The following is a 22,820-nucleotide window of genomic DNA, read 5'->3' as shown; positions in this document are numbered from 1 at the left end:
GTTGATTTCTTCACACCAAACTGCAGATGCAGTCTTCCCAGCCTGGTGCAGGTCTACAATTTTGTTTCTGGTGTCCTTTGACAGCTCTTTGGTCTTGGCCACAGTGGACTTTGTTTGAGGTTGTGGACAGGTGTCTTTATACTGATAACGAGTTCAAACAGGTGCCATTAACACAGGTAACGAGTGGAGGACAGAGGAGCCTCTTACAGATGTTACAGGTCTGTGAGAGTAAAAATTTTGCTTGTTTGTAGGCGACCGAATACTTATTTTCCACCATAATTTGTAAATAAATGGTTTAAAAACAAAACAAAAAAAAAGACAATGTGATTTTCTGGGTTTGTTTTTCCTCATCGTGTCTCTCATAGTTGAGGTATAGCTATGATGAAAGTTACAGGCCGCTCATCTTTTCACAATTGGTGTCTGACTAAATCCTTCCACTGTACCTGGTTTACAAATGAGCTGTGCTGGAGTCCGTGAGGGACAATTAAACAGCTGTGCATTATTTGTAAGGGTGAAAGTCTGTTCTTGTTTTAGAGTGTTGCTGCTGCGTGGTCGTGGAATAACCAGAAAAATGGTCCCAACTGGGAAAACATGAATGCAGAGTCGATTTGTAAATGCAAACCTATATTTAAACAGGACAGTGGAGGCCAAATAATCCTCAAATCCTTCCTATGATGCAGCTCAAGACTGCCCTTGGGGGGGTGGGGGTCGCTGCCTTGCTCCAGGGCATGCTGGGAAAGTGGTAGTGTTCCCATGGTTTCTATATTTGATTGTGACAACGGGGACATTAATGCAGCTGCTGAGGTCAGCGTGCTGCTTCTTTGTACCGTTTCTACATCAGGACAGATTTTGGTCAGCGTCACATTAAATTGACAAGTATGTGAGTGGAGTTTGGTCTGGATCCTCTCGAGCTGATTTCACATTAAATCAATCAGGATGATGTCATATTAGCAGAGATGTGAACAGACTTCCTGTTCTGTGTCACACGGCGCTGGGTCACGACCTCTGTGTGGACATAGGACTGAAGTTTGTTTTCAAACAGCTGAAGACAAAGGAAAACAACTTCCTGCCAACAATATCCTGAACAATGCAGTCGTGTCTGCTCCAACCAGAGAAGCAGCAACTTCAGTTTTCTCCTTTGTTACTGATCAATAAAAGCATTAAACAGTCCTTCAGCAGCATTTCTTTATTTCAATACAAAAACATCCCAATCATTCTTTTCAATGCAAAAGTAACAGAACAAAAATGTTGTTAGAAAAGTCGTCAGTACTAGATTTTACTCATGACAACCTCTCGTTTACATGATGAGACTGTGAGGTTTTTCCTGCCGTTGTACAGCCAAGGATCAATAATACTGATCAGCTTCTCTCTTATCAAAGTGCGGGCAAAAGGTGTGTTTGTAGTGTTCGTCATGGAAACCACGAAACGTATCCTGGTCAAATGTGACGTACTACAGTCTGACAGAACACTCCACCTCCTCCTCCACCCGTCTGTCCTCCTCCTTTACCTTGGACAGTTCCACTGGCTCTGATCCTGGTCCCGGCTCTGGTCCTCCCGTTTCCGGAGGCTGAATCAGCACCGTGGTTAAAGCTGTGATCATCTTTGCCATCTCCACCTGATCGTCCATCTGCTGAAGGCTACACACTGAGGTGAAAGACCTGCAGAAGAAAAAGCAATACTGCCATCACACAGTCACATGACACAGTCACATGACATACAGCTGATGTCAAATACCCTCCAGCTATACCTCAATCCAGGCATTCCCACCTGTGCATGACGTGCTTCTCCGAGTTGAGCGTGGAAGAAAATTCACTGAGCCAACAGGCCAGAGTCAGAGCCAGCTGATCCAGACCCAGACCATCCAAACCCCCAGTGGACACCAGCTGAATCCACTGGGTCTGTCGAGACCACAAACACGTCAACGACACATCAGAGGGGCGGACACGGGGCCAGAGTCGCACAGGTGAGCTTACCTGCAGGAAGTCCCTAAGCACCCGTGTCACACAGACGTCGAGCGGCTGCAGACGGGAGCTGCATCCTGACGGGATGAAGATGACGTCTGTGCAGACCGATGACAGAGCACGCCTGAACGCATCTGTCTGGTGGCCTCGATGGACATCCGCTATCAAGAGACAACTGCTGTTACGCTGCGAGGCCACACAGGGGTGCCACACCTGCAGGCAGAAAAGCAGGAAATCACATCATCTGCAACAGTTTCTGGTGACCCAATGCTCCTGCTTGCACAACAAACTAGTGTCAGACCTTTTCAATCCAGATGCGCAGGCGGTCCTGATCCGTGAATCCCTCTGCTCGAGCCTCCAGCACCACATTCTCAGGAAACCCTTCAGGAATATCAGGTGCAGCTCCCGTAAAGAACAGCAGGGGGGGGAGGAAGCCGCCATCAGACAGAGCAGAGATGATGACGTCAAACACGGGCCTGTCTTCAGGCAAACCGTACAGCTGGAAGGAAGCTGGGCTCTGGCTGGAGAACTTGTCTAAATCGATGAAGACGGGGAGCTCGTCCATGCAGCCCAGAGAGTGAGGAGACCGACTCTGCACAGTCCGAGAACCAGAACGATAAACGCCAACGACTAATCAAAGTTTGGTTGGTGCATTTCAATCAATAAACTGTCGGGCCTGATACCTGTGAGCGGAGCATGTCGATGAAGCGGCGGCTTTTGTCGTTGAAGCTACTCGACACATTTCTGTTGGTGGTCTGCGGTCCAAGGTCGTGTCTCAGCATGAAGTCCACGGTCCAGCTGTACCAGTCCTCCGGCCGGCCATCCCCTCCCAGAGCTGCCCTCGCTGCCAAGAGCAGCAACTCCTCAGTCACAATCTGCTGCTGCTCCCACCGCTCCAGCACCCACTCCGCCATCTCCTCCGTCTTCCAGCTCCACAGCCGGTGTCTCAGGCTGCGCTGCTGCTGTCGGATCCATGAACGGATCGTGGTGGGAGACGTGCAGTTATGATGAGCTGCCACTGTGACGCCGTGGCACAGAGAAGAGAGCACGATGGAAAGCTGGGAGAGCAACAGAGGGACCGGAGCCTGAGAAGTAAGAACACCACCTTCATCATCATCAGAGTATGGCTCTCTCCCACAGCGAGTCCTTGTCCTGACGTCCTCCGGGTCATATGTCCCACCACCTACATGCTAAGACATCATAACCCCCCCTTTGTGCACATTGGTAAAGTTATACATGTGATCTTCCACAACATCCATAGATAGCACATGCAATGAGAGCTGGCAACCAACCAGTTATGCTGTGAGAACATCAAAATCCCCCAAACATCATAACAAACTGGTGGTCAGAATCTGCACGAAATCCCAGCTGTCCACAATCGATGATGAAGAGCAAGAGAGTGGACGGATCAGTGCATTAATGCAGTGTCGGGGCTTTCTCTTTCAATCTCAAGTGATTTAAGGAGCTTGTTGTGATTTGGTGATAAAATTAAACTGAATATAAAACTGAACTGGATGGATTGAATCACACAGTCGCTCTCACCTGACCAGGGACTGAGCGGGGCCCCAGGAACTTGATGGTCATCGCGGGTTGGGAGGAGAAGGAGGAGGAGGAAAGAAGGGGTCTGACTGACAGCTGGGTAGAGCTGGAGGGGAGGAGGTGGATGGGGATGAAGGCTCCGCCCTCACTGCCAGAACATGTCGTGCTGCAGGGTTAATATTTAAAAAACAAACATGAGGGAAAACAATGAAAACCTTTAAATAACAAAAATAATTGAATATCGTTTTGCAGATATACTTGTCTCATTGCACTCTGAAATCAATAGTACAAATAAGCAATTTGAGTCAAAACAGAAATCACAGAATCCGTTTATAGACCAAAGACCTAAATAGACCTTTGACTCATCAAAGTGGCCACCTTTGTCAGATCCAGCAAACATCCCCAGACTATCACTTCCTCCTCCATGTTTGACAGCTGATGCCACACACTGTGGACCCGTCCTTTCACCTACTCCACGGCGTACACGGATCCTGGGTGATGAACCCAAGATTTCACATTTGATTCATTAGTCCATAAAAGCTTCTTCCAGTCTTCAGTAGCCCAACGGTGGTGTTTCATGGCCCAGACAAGCCTCGTCTTATTCTGACGTCTGGCTTTCTTGCTGCAGCTCGTCCTGTCAAACCTGCACCTCGAAGTCTTCACAGTAGAAACTGAGACTTGCTCACTACGGCCACTATTACCCAGTTTGCCCCAGTTTCTGAGCCTTTGATGGTGAAGGAAACTGTGCTCACTGACAATGTGACTTCCTTCGCAGTCTCTCTGTAGCACAGACCTACATTTATAAGTGATGGTCTGTCTCTCTTCCATTGTTTATTGCTTTTGTCTTGCCATTTCTGTAGCATCACACTACTTTCTGCAGTACGGTACAGCTGTAGGAGTCAGTAGCACCTCCATTGCTGCAGAACAGCTTTAAACTGTTAATCTATGTTGATCCTTGACAAAGGCCTTTTTGTATAATTCTGAAATGCACATCATCTTTCAGTTTGTTTGTTTTAACCTCTGGCAGTTCACCACTTATTTTTGTACCATTTCAAACTATTCACTTGACTTGAATTACAATAAATAACAAATCAGGGTGTTCTAAAACTTTTGATCGTGTGTGTGTGTGTGAGTGTGTGTGAGTGAGTGTGAGAGAGACGATGGAGGGAGATTAGCTGACTATCAGAGGTGCCTAAGAAGTACAGGAAGCTGTCCATACCTGAGGCCTTGGAAACTGCCAAGCAAAGACTCACAGCCTTGGCCAGCCAAGGTGTACTATCAGTGGCAGGGGAACAATATGAGAACAGCACCACCAAGGCTGGAGACGGAGCAATACTGGAAGAGCATATGGGAGAAGGACGCAACCCATAACGGCAATGCTCAGTGGCTAGTGGATCTGAGGGCAGACCACAGCGACCTCCCCGAACAGGGTCCAGTAACCATCACAGTGGCAGATATCCAAGAAAGGGTCTCCAGTATGAAGAGTTGGACAGCACCAGGGCCCGACATGGTTCACGCCTACTGGCTGAAGAAGCTGACTGCACTCCACGAGCGTCTGGCAGCACAAATGAACCAGCTGCTAGTTAACGAGAGACACCCGGAATGGCTAACCGAAGGTCGGACGGTCCTGATCCCCAAGGACCCCAAGAAGGGACCGGTCCCCTCCAACTACCGACCAATAACCTGCCTCAGTACTACATGGAAGCTCCTGTCAGGCATCATATCGGCTAAGATGAACAGGCACATGGGTCAATACATGAGCGGGACACAGAAAGGAATTGGCAAGAATACCAGAGGCGCAAAACACCAGCTACTGGTAGACAGAACAATCAGCCGAGACTGCAAGACCAGACTGACCAACCTGTGCACTGCCTGGATTGATTACAAGAAGGCCTATGACTCAATGCCCCACAGCTGGATACTGGAATGCCTAGAATTGTACAAGATCAATGGGACCCTAAGAGCCTTCATCAGGAACTCAATGGGGATGTGGCGTACAACACTAGAGGCCAACTCCAAGCCCATAGCACAAGTCACCATCAAGTGCGGGATCTACCAAGGAGATGCTCTGTCCCCACTGCTGTTCTGCATAGGCCTGAACCCCCTCAGTGAGATCATTAACAAGACTGGCTACGGATACCGACTACGGAACGGAGCAGTTGTCAGCCACCTCCTGTACATGGATGACATCAAGCTGTATGCCAAGAGTGAACGAGACATCGATTCACTGATCCACACTACCAGGCTATACAGCAATGACATTGGAATGTCGTTCGGACTGGAGAAGTGTAGTCGGATGGACATCCAGAAATCCTACCAGTGGCTGCACTGAAAGACTGAAAGCACAGAGGCACTAATACTGGCAGCACAGGAACAAGCTCTGAGCACAACCGAGCTAAGATCCTGTGGGACTTCCAGATACAGACGGACAAAATGGTGGTGGCTAACCAACCGGACATAGTGGTGGTAGACAAACAGAAGAAGACGGCCGTAGTGATCGATGTAGCGGTTCCCAATGACAGCAACATCAGGAAGAAGGAACACGAGAAGCTGGAGAAATACCAAGGGCTCAGAGAAGAGCTCGAGAGGATGTGGAGGGTGAAGGTAACGGTGGTCCCCGTGGTAATCGGAGCACTAGGTGCGGTGACTCCCAAGCTAGGCGAGTGGCTCCAGCAGATCCCGGGAACAACATCGGAGATCTCTGTCCAGAAGAGCGCAGTCCTGGGAACAGCTAAGATACTGCGCAGGACCCTCAAGCTCCCAGGCCTCTGGTAGAGGACTCGAGCTTGAAGGATGGACCGCCCACAGGGGCGAGGGGGTAATTTATTCATTTGATAAAGAGTGTGTGTGGTTGGTTTTTCTGATGTTAATTTGCCATATTTTAATGTAAACATCTTTTGTAGCAACATGTTTTCATATATACACACACACATGCTACCTGTCAGACTGTGATTGTGTGTCGGCTCCACTCTCTCTCGGCTCTGATACAGTTTCATTCTCATAAGTCATCCCACTCTCTGAAAGAGGAAAAGAGTGTCAAATCTGGAAGATTCCATCTTTATCATCTATCAGGGAAAACTTAAGTTAGCTTCATGAGGTGTGTAACAGACTGGGGAGGTTTCCAGGCATGTGACAGCTGTGATAGGCTCCAGACACAACCCTGAGTGGAGTAAGTGTAAGAAAGTAAATGGACGGATGTGTGAGTGGATAATCGTGATTAAAACTCCAGGTTCACATTAACGTAGTCCACTGAATTCAAATGGAGTTCTGCCCTTTATTTAGCTCCATCCCTGATAGAGCTGATTCACTCTGACCCTCTCACAATCAGGGTGAGTTATTTTGCTGTGGTGCCCCCTTGTGGTCACATCACGAACAGCTGTGCAGGACATGGAACCAGTTCCTGACAGAATACTTTAAATCATTTCAAAATAATCATCTGAATCAGGCAGCAGTGTTTTTTTGACCCATGCATTTACCTCCCACAACATGAAAACCTTTTCCTTTTCATGCACTATACCTTGAGAGTGTGCGCTTCACCTGTGTACATTACCTGTGTGCGCTAACGTGATGCAGGTGTGCTTTGGCTTCTCTGTCAGATGATTGGCCATCAGGTCTCCTCTGCAGGTTAAGAGTTTGCATGTCACACACATCAACATGTCTGGCAGCCTATAAACACACACGAGAGCAGGTCAGGTATTCAGGTATTCCTGTTCACCTGTAGATAATTGATCACACTGATCTGATTCTGCTGGTCTGGTTACTTGGGGTCAGACTGGAAGATGGTTTGGTACGGCGGCACCTTCTTGCAGGTCGCATGGTTACTAAAAACAAAAACAGTCGCACAGTTCAGGAAAACAAACAAACAAAAGAGACTGTGAGATGACCAATCAGAGGCGCATACTTGATCATGTGGTTGGCGTAGGAGGTGGAACAGCAGGTGATGAACCTGCAGAGCGAGCAATGGACCAGAGAAGGGTAGTGCGTCCTGAGGTCAGGAACTGAGTTCAGACACTCGAGGCAGCGCTGAAGCGGCCGAGACAGCCTGAGAGGAAGTGAGGGAGTGAGAGAGAGGCTGAATAACAAAGGTTTTGTGCAGTGGCACCGCCCTGCTGGGCGAAGCTGTCAGCACAGTCTGAGCCAGAGATATAACATGTAGAATCTACTCTGCTCGACTGGGTGTTGGTACGTTTTCACTACAGTTGACACCCACATACTGTGCATGGGGGGTTGTTAGAGCACTGCAGCCGGGAGTCCTGTGACGTCATTGGTATGTGACTTTAACGTCACAACAGTGGAGCACTTCCACGTAAATGCGGTGATTCGTGTACGGCTTTCTGTCAGTCTGAGTGGACCACAGTGTTTTTTTATCCAACCATTTCCTCGACTGCCACGTGAAAGATACGCTCTCGTGACTCAACGAGTGACGCCACTGACCAGCCAATCGGTGGCACACAGTCTCTTGATGTCACATTTTGGCTTGCCTTAGATTGCTTGGACCCTCAGCTGAGCAGTACCTGGTACAAGGTGCGACTCTCTAATGAAAACCCTTAAACAGAGTCAAGCCGACCCGAGCAGGTACTTGTGGCTAATGAAAAAGTTTTCTTCTACAATTCTGTTGGGGTTTCTGCAACATCTTTATCTAAACAAGTGCTTCTTACAACTCATATGCGAGTAGAATATTTTAGGTATTAAACAGCAGAAATGCTTGTTTTTTGAAGTTTCCCCACACATCCCACAGGACCTGGGGAACCCCAGCTCTGATACCTGTCCGGGTTCAGGCTGAGCAGCAGCAATCCCAGCGTTTCCACTGGTTTCCTCTGAGGAACTTCCTGCGAAGACGTAGGAAGAGCAACATCCACCACCTGGAGCAGAAAAAGAAAACGTGAAGAACGTGAGGAGGGAAAAAACTTTATTCACACATACACCCATCTCCATATGCTTCTGCATTTTTGGGTAAAACTACAATCAGTAGAAAGCTAAATGAAGGCAGAGGAGAAAAAGAACCCATTGAAAACATGGAGGATTTCCTTCCTTCCTCTGCAGCAGCCTAAGCACAGACGCTCAGAGAAGCCCAGACCCCCAGCTCGTCCAGGGGAACGCCAAGGCCAGCCGAGAGATTTAATCTCTCCAGGGTGTCCTGGGTCTGCCCCGGGGCCTCCCCCGGTAGGACGTGCAAAACACCTCAGCCAGGAGGCGCCCAGACTTCGAGGTAGGGCTGGGCGATATGAGGGGATATTTAATATCACAATATTTTTTGGCTACATTACGATATGTTTAAATAACCTCCAAAGACAAATGTTATTTTCAATCATATAGTGTCTAAAATTTCACTGCTTAACTCATTCAAATCGACCATTTAATGTTTTTTTCTGCTTTGAATCTAAAATATCTGATGTGACACATTTTATTTTATTTATTTATTATATTATTTTTATTTTAACTGCTCTTTAACCATCAGGTGCGCACAGAGGATTCTGCCACAGAACGTCTGTGGTCAACACCTTTAACAAAGGATCAAAAAGGACATCCAGCAAGAATTCATGACACAAAATAAAACCATTGAAATTTAAAAGGTGCTCTTTCGTGAACATATAAAAATTAGTGCTGTCAGCGCTGATCTCGTTAAAATGACGTTAGCGCCGTAACTGCATTAATGCGGCAAATCTCCATTAGCGAGTTATCGCAGATCGTCCCGTGCGTGGGGCTGGCCGGCATCCATGCCTTAGCTCGTTAACGCGGTTAGCTCGTTAACGTGGTTAGCTTGTTAACGCGGTTAGCTCGTTAACGCGGTAGCGCCGTCCAGCCCCACGCACGGGACGATCTGCGATAACTCGCACAGACACATAATAGTCACAGCTGGTTCATGTAACGTGCTCTTTGGTGTGCACACAGACATTTAAAAAACTTTGCAGTGGATGACTTCAGCTGGTTGGGAGGGGGGAATTAATGATGCAGTCACAGCGTGTGGGGAGCAAACAAACATGCAGACATCCAAATGTTACCATGGCAATTTATACTCTATTGTTACCATGAAGCCATTTCAACCATTGTACATGGAAAAACTCCTGATACATCGAGTATATTCAATATATCGCTCAGCCCTAATTGGAGGCGCTGAATCTCTTTCCTGCCGCAGTGCGAGCTGGAGGCCGTCACTCGAAGCGAATAGAACCACGAAGAGCAGAGATGAGGTTCTGGGGCTAACAAGTGGCTAATTTCCAGCTTTCTCCACTTTCTGCAACAAATGATTTATTCTAACATCTTTGCACTTACCATACAGTGCGTCTGTGTTAACGTGTCAGCTGTTTCTAAACAAACCAACCACCTTTTGGTTGATTTTCTGTCTCTAAACAGGAACGAACTAAAAAATGGTCTTGGATGGGAGAGCAGATGATCTGGATCTGAAAGCTCAGGCAATGAGCGTTTCCATGCTGCTCACCTTGCATGAAGCAACAGTTGTCTTAGGTCCTTCACCTTCAGATTCCCCAACTACAGAATACGCCCTGACCGTCACCTGCAGACAGAGAGATACTCAGTAAAGGTGAGGCTTCTCCAGCAGGAGTTTAATTATCTTTAAGGGGTTTAATTGTGTTTATTAATTATCTGTAATTATCTAAGGATATTGGTTCCTACCTTGGTTCCAGGTTTGAGTCCGCTGAGCTGAGGTGGTCTGATGTGCGTCCTGTGATACAGAACTCTGTGCTCAACCAGCTCTTTTATGTACAGGAAGTGGAGACGACATTTATCGCAGCCAAACTCGCGCTTCTTCTGCAAACATGCACCAACACACAGAATTAAACTCCACCTCAGCGCAGATGATACATTGCTTTACAACAAGCCCGTTCCTCTTCGGTCCTCTCCAAACCCTCAGTACCTCAGACTTTAGCTCCAAAAACAAAAGCTGGTATCTGCCCAGTTCAACAAAGCCAGGCTTTCTTTGCATTAACCTAAAACCCCAGTCAGGGATAACGGGCATCGCACCAGTGGATGTCAGCTTTCTCTGTTAAGCCGGGCTTCCTGTTTCAGGCTCTGTGTGTGCTCACATAAGAGGGACGTTACATTGAGGTAATTTGACTCCTGGCTCCCTGCTCGCATATCTGTGAAGCCAGACAAGGTTACAGAGGTTTATCTGCAGGACGAGATCCTAGAACCTACTGGAGGGATTATATCCTATGTGGTCTTATGTGGTCTGGAAGAACATTTGGATATTCCAGGAGAAACGGGGATATATCAACTACAAGGACAGCGATGGTGTTCCTCCTAACTCACTCACTGGTCTCCTTCCTCTCTACATCTCCAGGCTAAAAACCCTGGAACGTGGAGTTTCAGAGTCTAGACCAACCCTTTGGAAATCTCTCTACCCAAGGACCCACGTCATCATGGTGTTAGTCCCATAATCACACAACTGGCATAGTAACTCCAACTTTAATGTAGGGCTGGGCGATATGGCCTAAAATCCATATCACGGTATAATTTGAAGCATGTGCGGTAACGATATATTCTTTTCTTCTGTATATTGTATTTTCCACACTATAAGGCGCACTTGAAATCCTTTAATTTTCTCAAAAATCGACAGTGTGCCTTATGTATGAATTCTGGTTGTGCTTACTGACCTCGAACTGATTTTATGTACACGGCGCACAGAAATACGAAGCTACGAAGCCGCACCGCTTGATGGATTGTTGGAGCATTATGGCTGCCGTAGTCAGGAGCCTCACGGAGTAATCTGGGTCCTAAACTCCGTCCATTTCAGGTCCCAAAGTCAAACGAACACTGCAGCATCACTGAGAGTTAAAAACTGTCTAAATTCTTTCATCTTTAATAAAATGATGAGTGTTGCTGCTTTACCAGGTGTAACAATTAAGTTTAACATTCAGGCATCCATTATTAAATTTAATGGAGTTAGAAGTTAACAGGAAGTTAGCTCGCTAGCTTCCACCTAAACATGTTAAAGCATGTTCTGACTGAGAGATTTCTGAAACATTCAAACGTACAGCTCTGTTATCACTTCCAACATAAATGAAGACAGAAAACTAAACAGCAGTGACGTTTGTAGGGTTACTGAAGTTGGGCTAGCTGGTATATAATGTTGTGCTACGTGATTGCTAGCTACACAGCTATGTTAGCATAACATAAACACAGTGAAGCTGGAGGATGAACGCTAACACTTTTCCACTCAATAAAAGTTAATGTGAGGGTTCCTGATGGTCAGGGACAAATGCAATCGCATAGCAGGATGCTATACACGGACCAAACTTCAACTGAGATAATCCATCCACAATACGAGGTTAGTCATTAATATACTGCAACAACATGGGAACAGAGCAGCTGTGAGAGAATTCAACTTTACTGAATCAATGGTACAGAAGTGGAGGAAGCGCAATTTTTGGCTTTCCTCATATTCCAAAAGTGCTTTGTCTCTTTGCTGTGACTGTCGCCTGGAATATTTTGCAGATGATGTTTTTAGCTGCTGCAATGCTTTTGACCAAAACGGGCGCAGCTTAGAGCGGTATAGTCAAAATCTCGACCGCTGGCCAAATTTATACCGTTTCTACCGTATAGCGTTTATACCGCCCACCCCTACTTTAATGGTCGCCTGCTTTCGTACAACCACAGAAAACCTGACATTCCAAACTTCTACTGCCCCTTTCCCGTCTCTGCGTAGCCATGCCCCACCCCCACTGGACACTAGTGCAGTAGGACACACACATCTTAACAATGGTAGTTCCAGAAAACCTCTCTGTGCTTTAGATTTCCTTTGATTTAACTGCGTAACACATTTTAACCTTCACTTCAACTCTCGCGGTTCTTCTAAGTTAAACCCTTTAGCTGTATTACCTGCAGCAGTTACCTACCTGGTGGCGGATAAAGTGCTGCTGGTAGCAGGTGTTGCGGCGCAACACTCTGAGGCAGTATTGACACATAAAGTTTCTGGTGCTGGTGTGACACTCCTCAAAGTGGAACCACACATCTGAGTAGAAGGACGACCTGAAGCCACACTCCTGCAGACAGAAAGCGGGGCACGTAAACTCTCGGGCCACAACGAGCACTGACGAAGGTGAGGGCAGCTTTCTGGTGCTCGGAGTCGAACCTGGCAGATGTAGGGCATCTCTCCCGGTTTGTGGGTGGTCTTCATGTGCCACAGGAAAGCAGGTTCACTTTCAAATGCCAGCTCGCAGATCCTACACGTGGCTGCCAAGGCAAACGAGAAACAAATCCATCACTGCATGACAGACACACAAACCTGAAGCATCCTTTTTACAGTGGGAAGCACTCGGGATCAGCAGGCCATCCTGTAACCGCTAACCAACCAAAGGGTAACCGGTTATGCTGTCACAGACCTTTGGACTCGCACTGATTGTGGACGGCCTCCACGTGACTCTGCAGCTTCCCAGCAGACAGGAAGTGACGGGAACAGTGTGGACACGAGAACGCAGAGTCCCACTGAAATATCATGGACACATGCTGCTGCATGTGACTCATCAACCTGCAACATATACAAAGAGTCACAACTGAAGACACAAACCAAACATCTAATGACTTGAGATCATGTCAGGCTATATTCAATAGGAGAGCATGAATTCATGAGAATGGCCCATTCTCTTTTTGTATAAGCACAGGAGGCACATCCTGCTGCTCATTTAATAGAAGGCAGGTTTAAGACAATCTCCAGAGGCTCACTCGATGTTGTTGCCGAGCGTCTTGGGGCAGTGGATGCAGCGGTATGGCTCGCTGTACTTTGCGCCCATCAGGTTGCATTTCTTAGGGTGTTGTCCGGGGGCGGAGCCATAATAAAAATCCTCCACAAGGATCACGAGTTTGCCGTGAGGCGAGCTGGGCAGGGATCCAAACAGATCTGGCTCAGAAGGGTCGCAGAGGGACGGAAGGGAGGCGGAGGCGCTAACCTGGCTGGTCAGGAGATCACCAGATGACCAGTGAGCCCTCTGAGAAGGAGAAACACCTTTAGACTAAGGAGACACACAGGAAGGAGAATGACGTCACATCACATGACAAAGGTTCATCGGGTGACTCTCTTGGAGTAGATCCTCATTGATCAGCAGTGTGAACTCACAGCAGAGGGTCCTGGTCTGGTTTTGGACACCCTACTGTTGGTTTGAGAGTCTCTGCTGGGTTTCAGGGTTCTGATTTTGTCCCTGCTCCCCCTGCGGTGTTTGCTTTTCTTCTTCCTCTTCAGGTTCCTCAAACTCTGCATGATGGCTGGGCTGCACATCTGAAGATGGGGAAGAGGGTTTTAATCAGGCTGTGTGATGACACAGGTAGAGGTGTAAAGAGGTGGCTGTGCAGGACTTACACACATGAATCCTCGCAGCTCTGTGATCAATTTGTACTGCGATGTGCAGACGAGGCAGTCGGGGGGGCGCACGGGACCCAACTCACCTGAGGGGGGGACACGACAGCTGAGTACATATCCAAGTCTACACCTTAGCAGAATTCCAACCTAGCAGACCTGCACCTGAATCCTTTACAACACAGTCCACCTCACCTGAACCCTAACCACAGCCCTGAGTCCACGATAACAGCACTCAGAGCTGAAGCCCCCACCTCACCTGAGTCCTAACCTCATTCCTCAGCATCCGTGTTCCCTCACACCTGTGTCTTCACCTACGTCCACATCTTCATCCGAGTCTGAATCACGAAGTCTTATCACAGGGTTAGGGGTCATCTTTGGGTTTGTGTCAGCTTTTTATCAATAATGAAGCTGACTAAATCACCATGGTAACCTAACGGTGCAGGTAAAGGTCTACTGACAGCCTGACAACTGACCAATCAGATCACAGGACTGAGAGACGGAGGTACCGTAATCTTCAGAGGTATGTGATCAGGACCTAACTTTAAAGTTAAGAACTTTCTTTTACTATGTTAGGGAGTTTTTATTGTTTTATTCGATTATGCTTCAAATGTTATGTTACACATATTTCACCAGACACAGTTTTCTGTAGAAACAGGAAGCTGACCCTGTGACACTGACATTTACCGCAAGAGACTAGTACAGAAATACATATCCGCAGAAGTTGACTTGCATTATATTATTCTTAGAAATTGACTTGCAACACACATACTTTGTGACACACACACAGACAGCATCAGGACCTGCGTAACAGGAAATGTGATTATATTTGCTTATTGACGATGTAACCTATAAAAATAAACGAATGCTGCAGTACGTTGTGTCTCTCTGTCTGAGATTCACCCGTGCCGCACGTTATCAGTATCAAGTGTCTCAGTGTTGTTTATTCACCTGACCGTTTGTTAACTGTAAATCTCTGACATACTATAATGTGAAAAACATGGATGCTTGATAAACAGCAATTTGTTATTTTCAAGGTTTAGACGACACACAGTTTTGGGGCCAGAGAACATCTGCAGGAGAAATCCGTCCAGCCTGACACTGTAATCACGCGCGCTGCATCAGAGCAGAAAACATTCATCCAGTTCCATAACAGGAAAAAACTACCATTCACTGATTTTAATTCTACTTCTAATATGATTGATCAACGTTTTGTTTGTTTTGTGTAGGAAACTGGACCAGCTGAAGGTACATTTCTTAATCAAGCATCAGTCTTTCAATACATTTAAATGAGCTCTTTCTGAAATACAGGCCAGCAGTAGAAGGAAGCACTGGCTCAGCCTTTCTGTGTACAGATGACTGTGTGAGCTCAAGCAGTCTTCATTCACAGGTAACTCTGGTAAACGGGTGTAATGACTGCAGACCCAAAGAAAAGCTCTATCAGCAACTGTAGCCATGACAACCACCTGGTTACTTCGTACCTAGCAGCTGTGAGAGAATCCATCAACATCTCTAGAAACACGTTTTCTCCATCTGTCCATCTGATCTCCTCGAGGACTGACAGTCAAGTGTAAACCTCAAATGTATTAATATGGTTCAAACAGGAAGGATAACTGGAACAACAGCGCTCCTTACGTCCAGAGACAGTCCTGTTCACAGTTTTTGTTCTGATCCTTTACATGGGGCGACCGTGGCTCAGGGGGTTGGGAAGCGTATCTGTAACCGGAAGGTCGCCGTTTCGATCCCCGGGCTTTCTGCCCTGGTCGTTGTGTCCTTGGGCAAGACACTTCACCTACCGCCTACTGGTGTTGGCCAGAGGGGCCGATGGCACGATATGGCAGCCTCGCTTCTGTCAGTCTGCCCCAGGGCAGCTGTGGCTACAACCGTAGCTTGCCTCCACCAGTGTGTGAATGTGAGAGGGAATGAATAGTGGTATTGTAAAGCGCTTTGGGTGCCTTGAAAAGCGCTATATAAATCCACTCCATTATTATTATTATTATTATTATGAGTTAAACTCTTACGGGCTTCCTTTCTGTAAGAACAACCGCTAACAACATAAAAACCAAACCAAAGAAGATCAAAAACAAGGACAAACTAGGAACACTGTATGATGAATAAAGGAAGTGAACCCTGACATCTAGTACTAGTTAACTCTTTGGTCGTGTTGGATTAAGCTGAACACTGAGATTTTACTTACTGTACGTACACAGAATGACTTCACTTGATTTACAAGCATCTGTAGTAAAAATAGGGGTAAACGAGCAGTTTTACCCAGATGATACAGCTTTTATGATCACTGAATTCAAACTGGGGCTGAAATTTAAATGTTCTAACTCTGTATGGTCTCGTCTCGCTTAGAGTCATGGCGATGAGTTCAAACCGCCTACATACTGAAGTACGACGGGATGTATTTGGCTTGCTCTCTATCATCTCTGCAGACTTGAGCACACAGACGAGTTGTCAAACCTTTGTGCAGCAGTGTGTGCGGTGCTGCAGATCTGCTGCTCGGACGCTTTTTGGTCCTGCCAGGTGCTGGGGGGGGCGTGGCCTGCGATGAGGTGAATGGTGATGCCGCAGCAGAATGTTGATTCTTTAACCCGGTCGGAGGGTTGAAGTTCACGTTGTGGTCGATCAGAACCTTCTGAGCTGCTTCACCACAGATCACGCCTGGAGCACAGAGAGTCTGCGTTAGCCTGAGGAACACCTGAACTGCTCCACATCTGCTGGCGGAGGGATTACCTGTGATGATGGGTGTGGGGGCAGGAGCAGGGGAGGCACTCAGAGAGGCAGTGGTGCTGATGTACTGGATCCCTGCAGGACTGTGAAGGGTCAGCGTGACAGGGATCTGGACCGTGGTGAAACCACTGGCTGAACCTTCAGGATGAGCGCGCAACTTCAGCTTTGCAGTGCCCCCTGCAGGATAGACGCAGAAACACATGACACACACAACATGAGCCGTTTGATCAAAACAATCAAACCATTTTTAGGATTTCAACCCTTGAAATGCCAGTTTAGACCTTTTAATTATTCATTATTTATGGCAACCACTCACAGAAAAACAGTCATTTTCCATATAATAAATAGTATGGGGGACATCGGTGGTGATTAGTGGGGGTGGGTTTCAATAATTGATTTATCAATTCACATCGATTTTATCTTTAAAGTGATATCGATTCATTAAATCCTGAATCGATTTTTAAATATAAATGTATTTTGCCAGAACCTCAGGTTAAAGTTCACAAAACTGTTTCAACAACCACCAAACAGCTAAAACAGCAAATGAGAGCACAAAGATATAAACACAAAGCGCAGACCTGACGAATTAGTACTGAATGATCACAATTAAAACATTTCTGACTGTTTCAGTCAAAACTTCCCAGATTCAAATCGAATCGGTTCTAGAAATCAGTGACGATACCCAGCCCTAGTGATTAGAGCAGGGCTGGGCAATCTCAGGCCTTGAGGGCCGGTGTCCCTGCAGGATTTAGATCTCACCCTGGGTCAACACACCTGAATCACACGATTAGTTCATTACAGGCCTCTGGAGAACTTCAGGACATGTTGAGGAGCTAATTTAGCCATTTAAATCAGCTGTGTTGGTTCGAGGACACATCTAAAACCTGCAGGGACACCGGCCCCCGAGTTCTGAGATTGCCCAGCCCTGCTGATTAGAGTCTTGGAGAAAATCTTTTGCCTCTCGACACCTTTTGGACAAAAACGCCACATTTATTTCCATTGAAACCACATGTTTAATCTCTCTGCCACTACAGTATAAAACCATTTGAAGAATAGTTGTGATATTTGACATTTTTACTCTATTTGCCCGGATTCAACCTTTTTCCTGTTGTAGGCCAATGCATGACACTTGTATTACTGCAAGTTATACGATGGAGCCGTGAGACCACCATGGAGGCCCCAGAGTGATTTGTGTGTCTGAAACCATTTTCTAATCAAGATCTGAGTCATCAGTGGAAACAGTTATTATGCAAACTTCAACAACAAAAGATAAATATAACAGAACATATGAACTATGAAGTAATATTCAGGCTATCCAGGAAAAGAATTGTTTTTGTGAATTATTGTAATAAATACTTAATTCAAATGTTTAAATTGGCATTTAAATGATTAAGATAGTGAAAATAATTTAATGTTTTATCATTTTGAAAAGGTCTCCAAGTCATTAAGTGATTTATGAAAAAAAAGAAAATAGTCGTATGAGGAAAAAAAGAAAAAAAATTTCCCCCAGGGATCAATAAAGTATTCTGATTCTGATTTTATGGCAATTTTGTGTGTGCACATTTTTTTTGTGGAGGGCACAAAAGGGTCAAACATGAACACAGAGCTCCAGGGTCAATGTTTAGCGGCGACTGACTCACAAGGGCAGATTGTATGAACTACAGATGGCACGATACCAGTTTTTTTTATGTCCGATACCGATATCATAAATTTGGATATCTGCTGATACCGATATGAATCCAATATAGTGTTTTTTAATCAATAAAACTGTTTTTTAATATCTTGCTGCATTTTGTAGAAGTTCATACTCAAGTTTAACTAAACAACAACACTAAAGCTATTCTGTTATACCTGTATGTAAAAACACACTGCACCCAAAATAATTCATAGTTCAGCAAAACTGATCAATCTAATAAACTTAAACCTGCAACATCCTCCCTACTCTGGTATTTTAAAGAGTACTTACCAGAAATATTAAACAACCTAACTAATAGGGCTGCAAACTCCCAGCAAATAAAAAAAAAAAAAAAAAAAATAGGGAACCACCCCCCGCCCTCCACCTCATGATGCTTAATCAACTTTAATTTAATGCACATGTAAAAAAAAAAAAAATGCACAGAAATCAATTATTTTTCAAGAATAATTAAACAGATTCAACATCTTTCTTCAACAGAATTGCAGACTGCACAGATGGTTCCCAAAGGAAAAAGTACTATAGCTTACTAGGGTATATTAGACTTAACAGTTACTATATACAGTAATGGACTTCTATACATTTTACCAGAGGTGGGACCAAGTCATTGTTTTGCAAGTCTCAAGTAATGTCAGGCAAGTCAGAGTCGAGTCTCAAGTCACTGGTGTAAAAGTCCGAGTAAAGTCACAAGTCTGAAATTTTGAATTTCAAGTCCTTTCGAGTCTTTAAAAAAAGAAAAGAAAAAAAAAAAAGAAAGAAAAATGTTGCAGTTATGCTAAATGTAAATATTAGACCATGTAATTTTTAAATCTGTGTTTTTCTCAACACATGACAAAATAGTGAACTTAGAAAATATACACAAATTGTGAAATTGCACCTCTTTAAAATGCAGCTCAATTAAACCTAGCTCCAAGAATAATTTTCACCGACAGTTCTGAGATAAGCTGCATGTTATTCTTGGATGCGGTTGTAGGACCGGCTTTAAAATCGCATGACAAAAATATCATACACATTTAAAAAAACTGCATCACCAACGTAGCCTGGACAACATTTGCTAGTTAGATGAAGTCAGCTATCTCATCGTAGCAAGAGAGAAGCACCACCTCCTGTTCTTTACAGAACTTCAACTGTCGGACAAAGTTGAAGTTGTTCCATCTCTGTCTGTGATTCTCTTCTTGCATGTTTTGCATATTGCGTTTCGGTTTTTTGTTGACTACTTCATAGTTTATGTACCTGAAAAAAATAACTCCTTGCAGCATTTTTGAGGGTTTTTTTATTTTCTTTTTAAAAAAAAAATCTGGTTAATTTGATTGGCTGTGCTACAGCTCACGCAGACATACGTATGGAGTGTAGTTTGAATAAATGAATTTAATTAATGGTGCACACTTTCTATATAATATGAGTGTTAAATTTTATATTTGGGGTGAAATATCAAGTCTCTTCAAGTAAACCGGTTCAAGTCCAATTCAAGTCCCAGGTCATTGGTGTAAAAGTCCAAGTCAAGTCAAGTCTTAGAACATTTTTTCAAGTCAAGTCTAAAGTCATAAAATTAATGACTCGAGTCCAAGTCACGTGACTCGAGTCCACACCTCTGCATTTTACATCAGATTAAAACTTTGGGTGTAAGATTCAGATAATTATTTATTAAAAGCTCGACATTTTAAATGAGAATAAGAAAGAAAAGTATGTCTCTGTGCCCCCCTTTCCCTGTTAATGCCCTATCAGCCCCCTGGCTAAACTTTGCTAGATCCGCCCCTGCACAGTTACGTCAGCTGTAGAAAAAGATCCTGGTGTAGAAAGTAATATTAAATACATTCTAACAACAGTCAAGCTTAAACGTGCTGCTGTTGTTCAGCCGCTGGTTTCCTCTTTCTGGCGCAAAAACAAAGAAGAGAGACGATCAGCTGATCATTGATCAGTTTCATGACTGAAGTAGCATGCTGTATGTTTGCTTTACAAACATTCAGAGATGAACTTACACGCTTGCTTTCTTCTCTCTGGGATCACTTCCTCAGAGATGAAATGCCGGTTTGGTAATGAGGCTACCAATGGTCAACCAGAGCGCCGAGAGGTCCCGCATGCCACAGCCGCTCTATCACGTGAGCATACCGCTCCGACGTGCTGCGGTTATGAGCAGAGTTACGCCGTGTCGCAGGTCTTGTGAGGTGCTTGTGTGATATTTAATGGATCGGATTACATCTTTTATTTCTCTCTGATATCCGATCCAGTAATTTAGGTCAGTATCGGACCGATACGTAATATCGGATCGGTCCATCCCTAGTATGAACAAAGATATTAATGAAGTACTTCTACTTGAAAGTGTTTGGGACTGACCTCCAGGCAGCAGGGGGACCAGCTGACCGTTGACCCTGAAGCTTAGAGAAGCACCTGCAGACTGAACACATCACATGTTTGAAATGTTGCAGATGATCTATAATCAACAACCAGCAGTCGATCTATAATCAAAAATCAACCAGTACCTCCATTGCGCTGCTGTCTGTGAGGGGCCCGCAGCTGTTCTCTGCATTAGGCTGGACTGGGAGAGGGATGATATGGACTGGTGGGGGGTCAGTGTCCTCCTGCAGACCTGAACACGACACACACACTTAATCAGCTGACTGTCTGATCACAACAATCAGCCAATTTGAATTTAAGAGGAAACTCTACGGTCACTTTGCTTTTATCAGGTGCTGAACTTTATCCAAATGCTAACAGCTTCCTACTGAAATCCTATAGACTCAATCGTATTTGGTCTATTTGATCTGAAGGCCTTACTGATGTTAAATTCCAAAGCTTTTGGCTGAAGGCCGCGTCCGTGGTGCCACGTTAGTGGACTAATCATCACAATTGGTGCGAGACTTACTCGTCATTTAAAGGGGACATGAGACGCTACATATATAAAGACTAATTTACGTCATGGAATAAAATGTCATCATTGCTGGTCCTTCGGACCTCTGCAGAAAGAGTAGGAGGGTGTAAAGTTTTTCAGCAGCCTCTAAAATCTTTGCGCTTCCCTGATGAGCATCATTAATAAATACAGATTCTTAGACACGGCCGTTAGTTAAGTGAATCGAGATAATGGAAGGATAACCTGCATATGCTGAATTCATTTCATTGTAAAGAATTGTTTGTTTGGGGGTTTTTTTAACCTTCATCATCCTTTTCTTGCAGGACCTCTTCCTCCTCTTCATTACATTTCATCTCCTGGTCAGCTGTGCCTCCTGCTGGCCTCTCCACCTCTGTCGTCATCTCCTTGCCTGCTGGAAGGACACACCTGTGAGACAAACCTGCACAAAAACTAGAGGCTCCAGCTAGCAGCTAGAACCACCTCCGTCAGTGTGCACCCATCGGCCAAACATGCCTCTAAAAAATGCAAATATTAAGCATTAATCCAATTTGAACAGGTGAGTTATAAAAACATTCACCAGGTACAGTTGTTCTGAACAGGGAAATTATCTATAGAGACCTCCTTTTTAATACAGTCTAATAAATCAACTCTGCAATTCAAACAGGACATCAGTCAAAATAAGCTTTATAAAAGCATTTCACAGGGGTTCCTAACAAAGAGCATGTGGCTAATTATACCAATGTTATTTTTCAACGCAAAAGGAAATCTCAAACTAAAATTATTTCCTTCTGGCTTAAATCTTCTAAAACAAATTTTAAAAACCTAATTCAAAGCTCAACGAGTTTAGTGTTGCAGCTCTACACAGATCTGAACCTTTTTCATTCATAAATATGTCAGCTGCTCTGTATGAGCATTCTGCTAGTGGCCATCTCAAAGTTAGCAGTGCCAACTTCATCAATAAGGAGCTCGTATTAATATTTTATTTTCAACAACAAAGAGATTTCATTAGTAGCTGATAAAGGGAGTAGCTCAAAGTTGTTATAGGTGACCTTAAACTCTATTAGAAGTAACAGAGCTTAAAAAACATTAATACATTTAGTTCATGAGCAAGTTTCAAAACTCAATTAAAACACATTCAGTAACCACAGCTGCAGCTTAGCATGCTAAAGATCAACGACGTGTCACTTACTGATTTCTAACTACTAAAAGTTGAGTGATAAAAACAAATCTATACACCATTATCTTTCCCTACAGTCTCTCCACACTGTAGCTTAGCATTGAGCTAACTATGCTAACTAGCCGAGCTGCTAACTCAGAGACTTCAATAACTCTGGATGACATCCATTGAAAAAGTATACCAACCAGACGCTTACCTTATCCGGACATTTAATGTGCAAAACAATTATATATTCCGTTAAAATTCTGCCTGTGAACAGTGTGCTTTTCCTTTAGGAATAAAATGAATAATGTGTGGTCTTCACACACACGTTGGAGATGTCGTTTGCTCCTGCTAGCACAACCGTATCCCTCCGCCAACAACCTCCCGTTTGCGCTGCTGTTACGGGACTACATTCAGACGGAGCGGAGTGATACCTCTCCGTGGGGCTCACAGCAGCTGTTTTGATATGTGGCTTATTAAATGTTTTCTTCCTCGTAACCGGATGTTTTTGCTTATCGACGATAAATACGCTCAGTTTAAGCACCACACTCTGCCAGTTTAAGTAGAGTTCAGCG

The 22,820-nt window shown here is 44.9% G+C and overlaps 1 protein-coding gene across 3 annotated transcripts; it reads right to left on the bottom strand.

Annotated features, from left to right (window-relative positions):
- Positions 1-1,171: 1,171 nt before the first annotated feature.
- pogza (pogo transposable element derived with ZNF domain a) lies at positions 1,172-22,611 on the bottom strand. 3 transcript variants are annotated; one of them, XM_080863549.1, is made up of 25 exons: positions 22,460-22,611; positions 21,388-21,495; positions 20,719-20,825; positions 20,573-20,633; positions 16,549-16,722; positions 16,276-16,476; positions 13,813-13,898; positions 13,573-13,731; positions 13,182-13,468; positions 12,842-12,987; positions 12,592-12,692; positions 12,356-12,502; positions 10,134-10,268; positions 9,940-10,014; positions 8,265-8,362; positions 7,402-7,542; positions 7,262-7,321; positions 7,051-7,166; positions 6,439-6,517; positions 3,504-3,666; positions 2,645-3,046; positions 2,263-2,553; positions 1,974-2,174; positions 1,768-1,898; positions 1,172-1,658 (listed from the first exon to the last, which is right to left on the bottom strand). In XM_080863549.1, the coding sequence occupies exons 2-25, from the start codon at positions 21,485-21,487 to the stop codon at positions 1,451-1,453; spliced, it is 3,669 nt and encodes a 1,222-aa protein (XP_080719675.1). In that variant the 5' UTR covers positions 21,488-21,495; positions 22,460-22,611; the 3' UTR covers positions 1,172-1,450. The 3 variants fall into 3 exon arrangements, with proteins under 3 accessions (XP_080719675.1, XP_080719677.1, XP_080719676.1); XM_080863551.1 differs by having other exon boundaries at positions 13,182-13,444; XM_080863550.1 differs by having other exon boundaries at positions 21,388-21,498; positions 22,460-22,600.
- Between the last annotated feature and the right edge of the window lie 209 nt (positions 22,612-22,820).

This window comes from Rhamphochromis sp. 'chilingali' (genome assembly GCF_963969265.1).
Source record: "Rhamphochromis sp. 'chilingali' genome assembly, chromosome: 17".
Taxonomy (NCBI): Eukaryota; Metazoa; Chordata; class Actinopteri; order Cichliformes; family Cichlidae; genus Rhamphochromis; species Rhamphochromis sp. 'chilingali'.
Note: the sequence above shows the minus strand (reverse complement) of the source record. Positions and strands in the feature narration are given on the sequence as shown.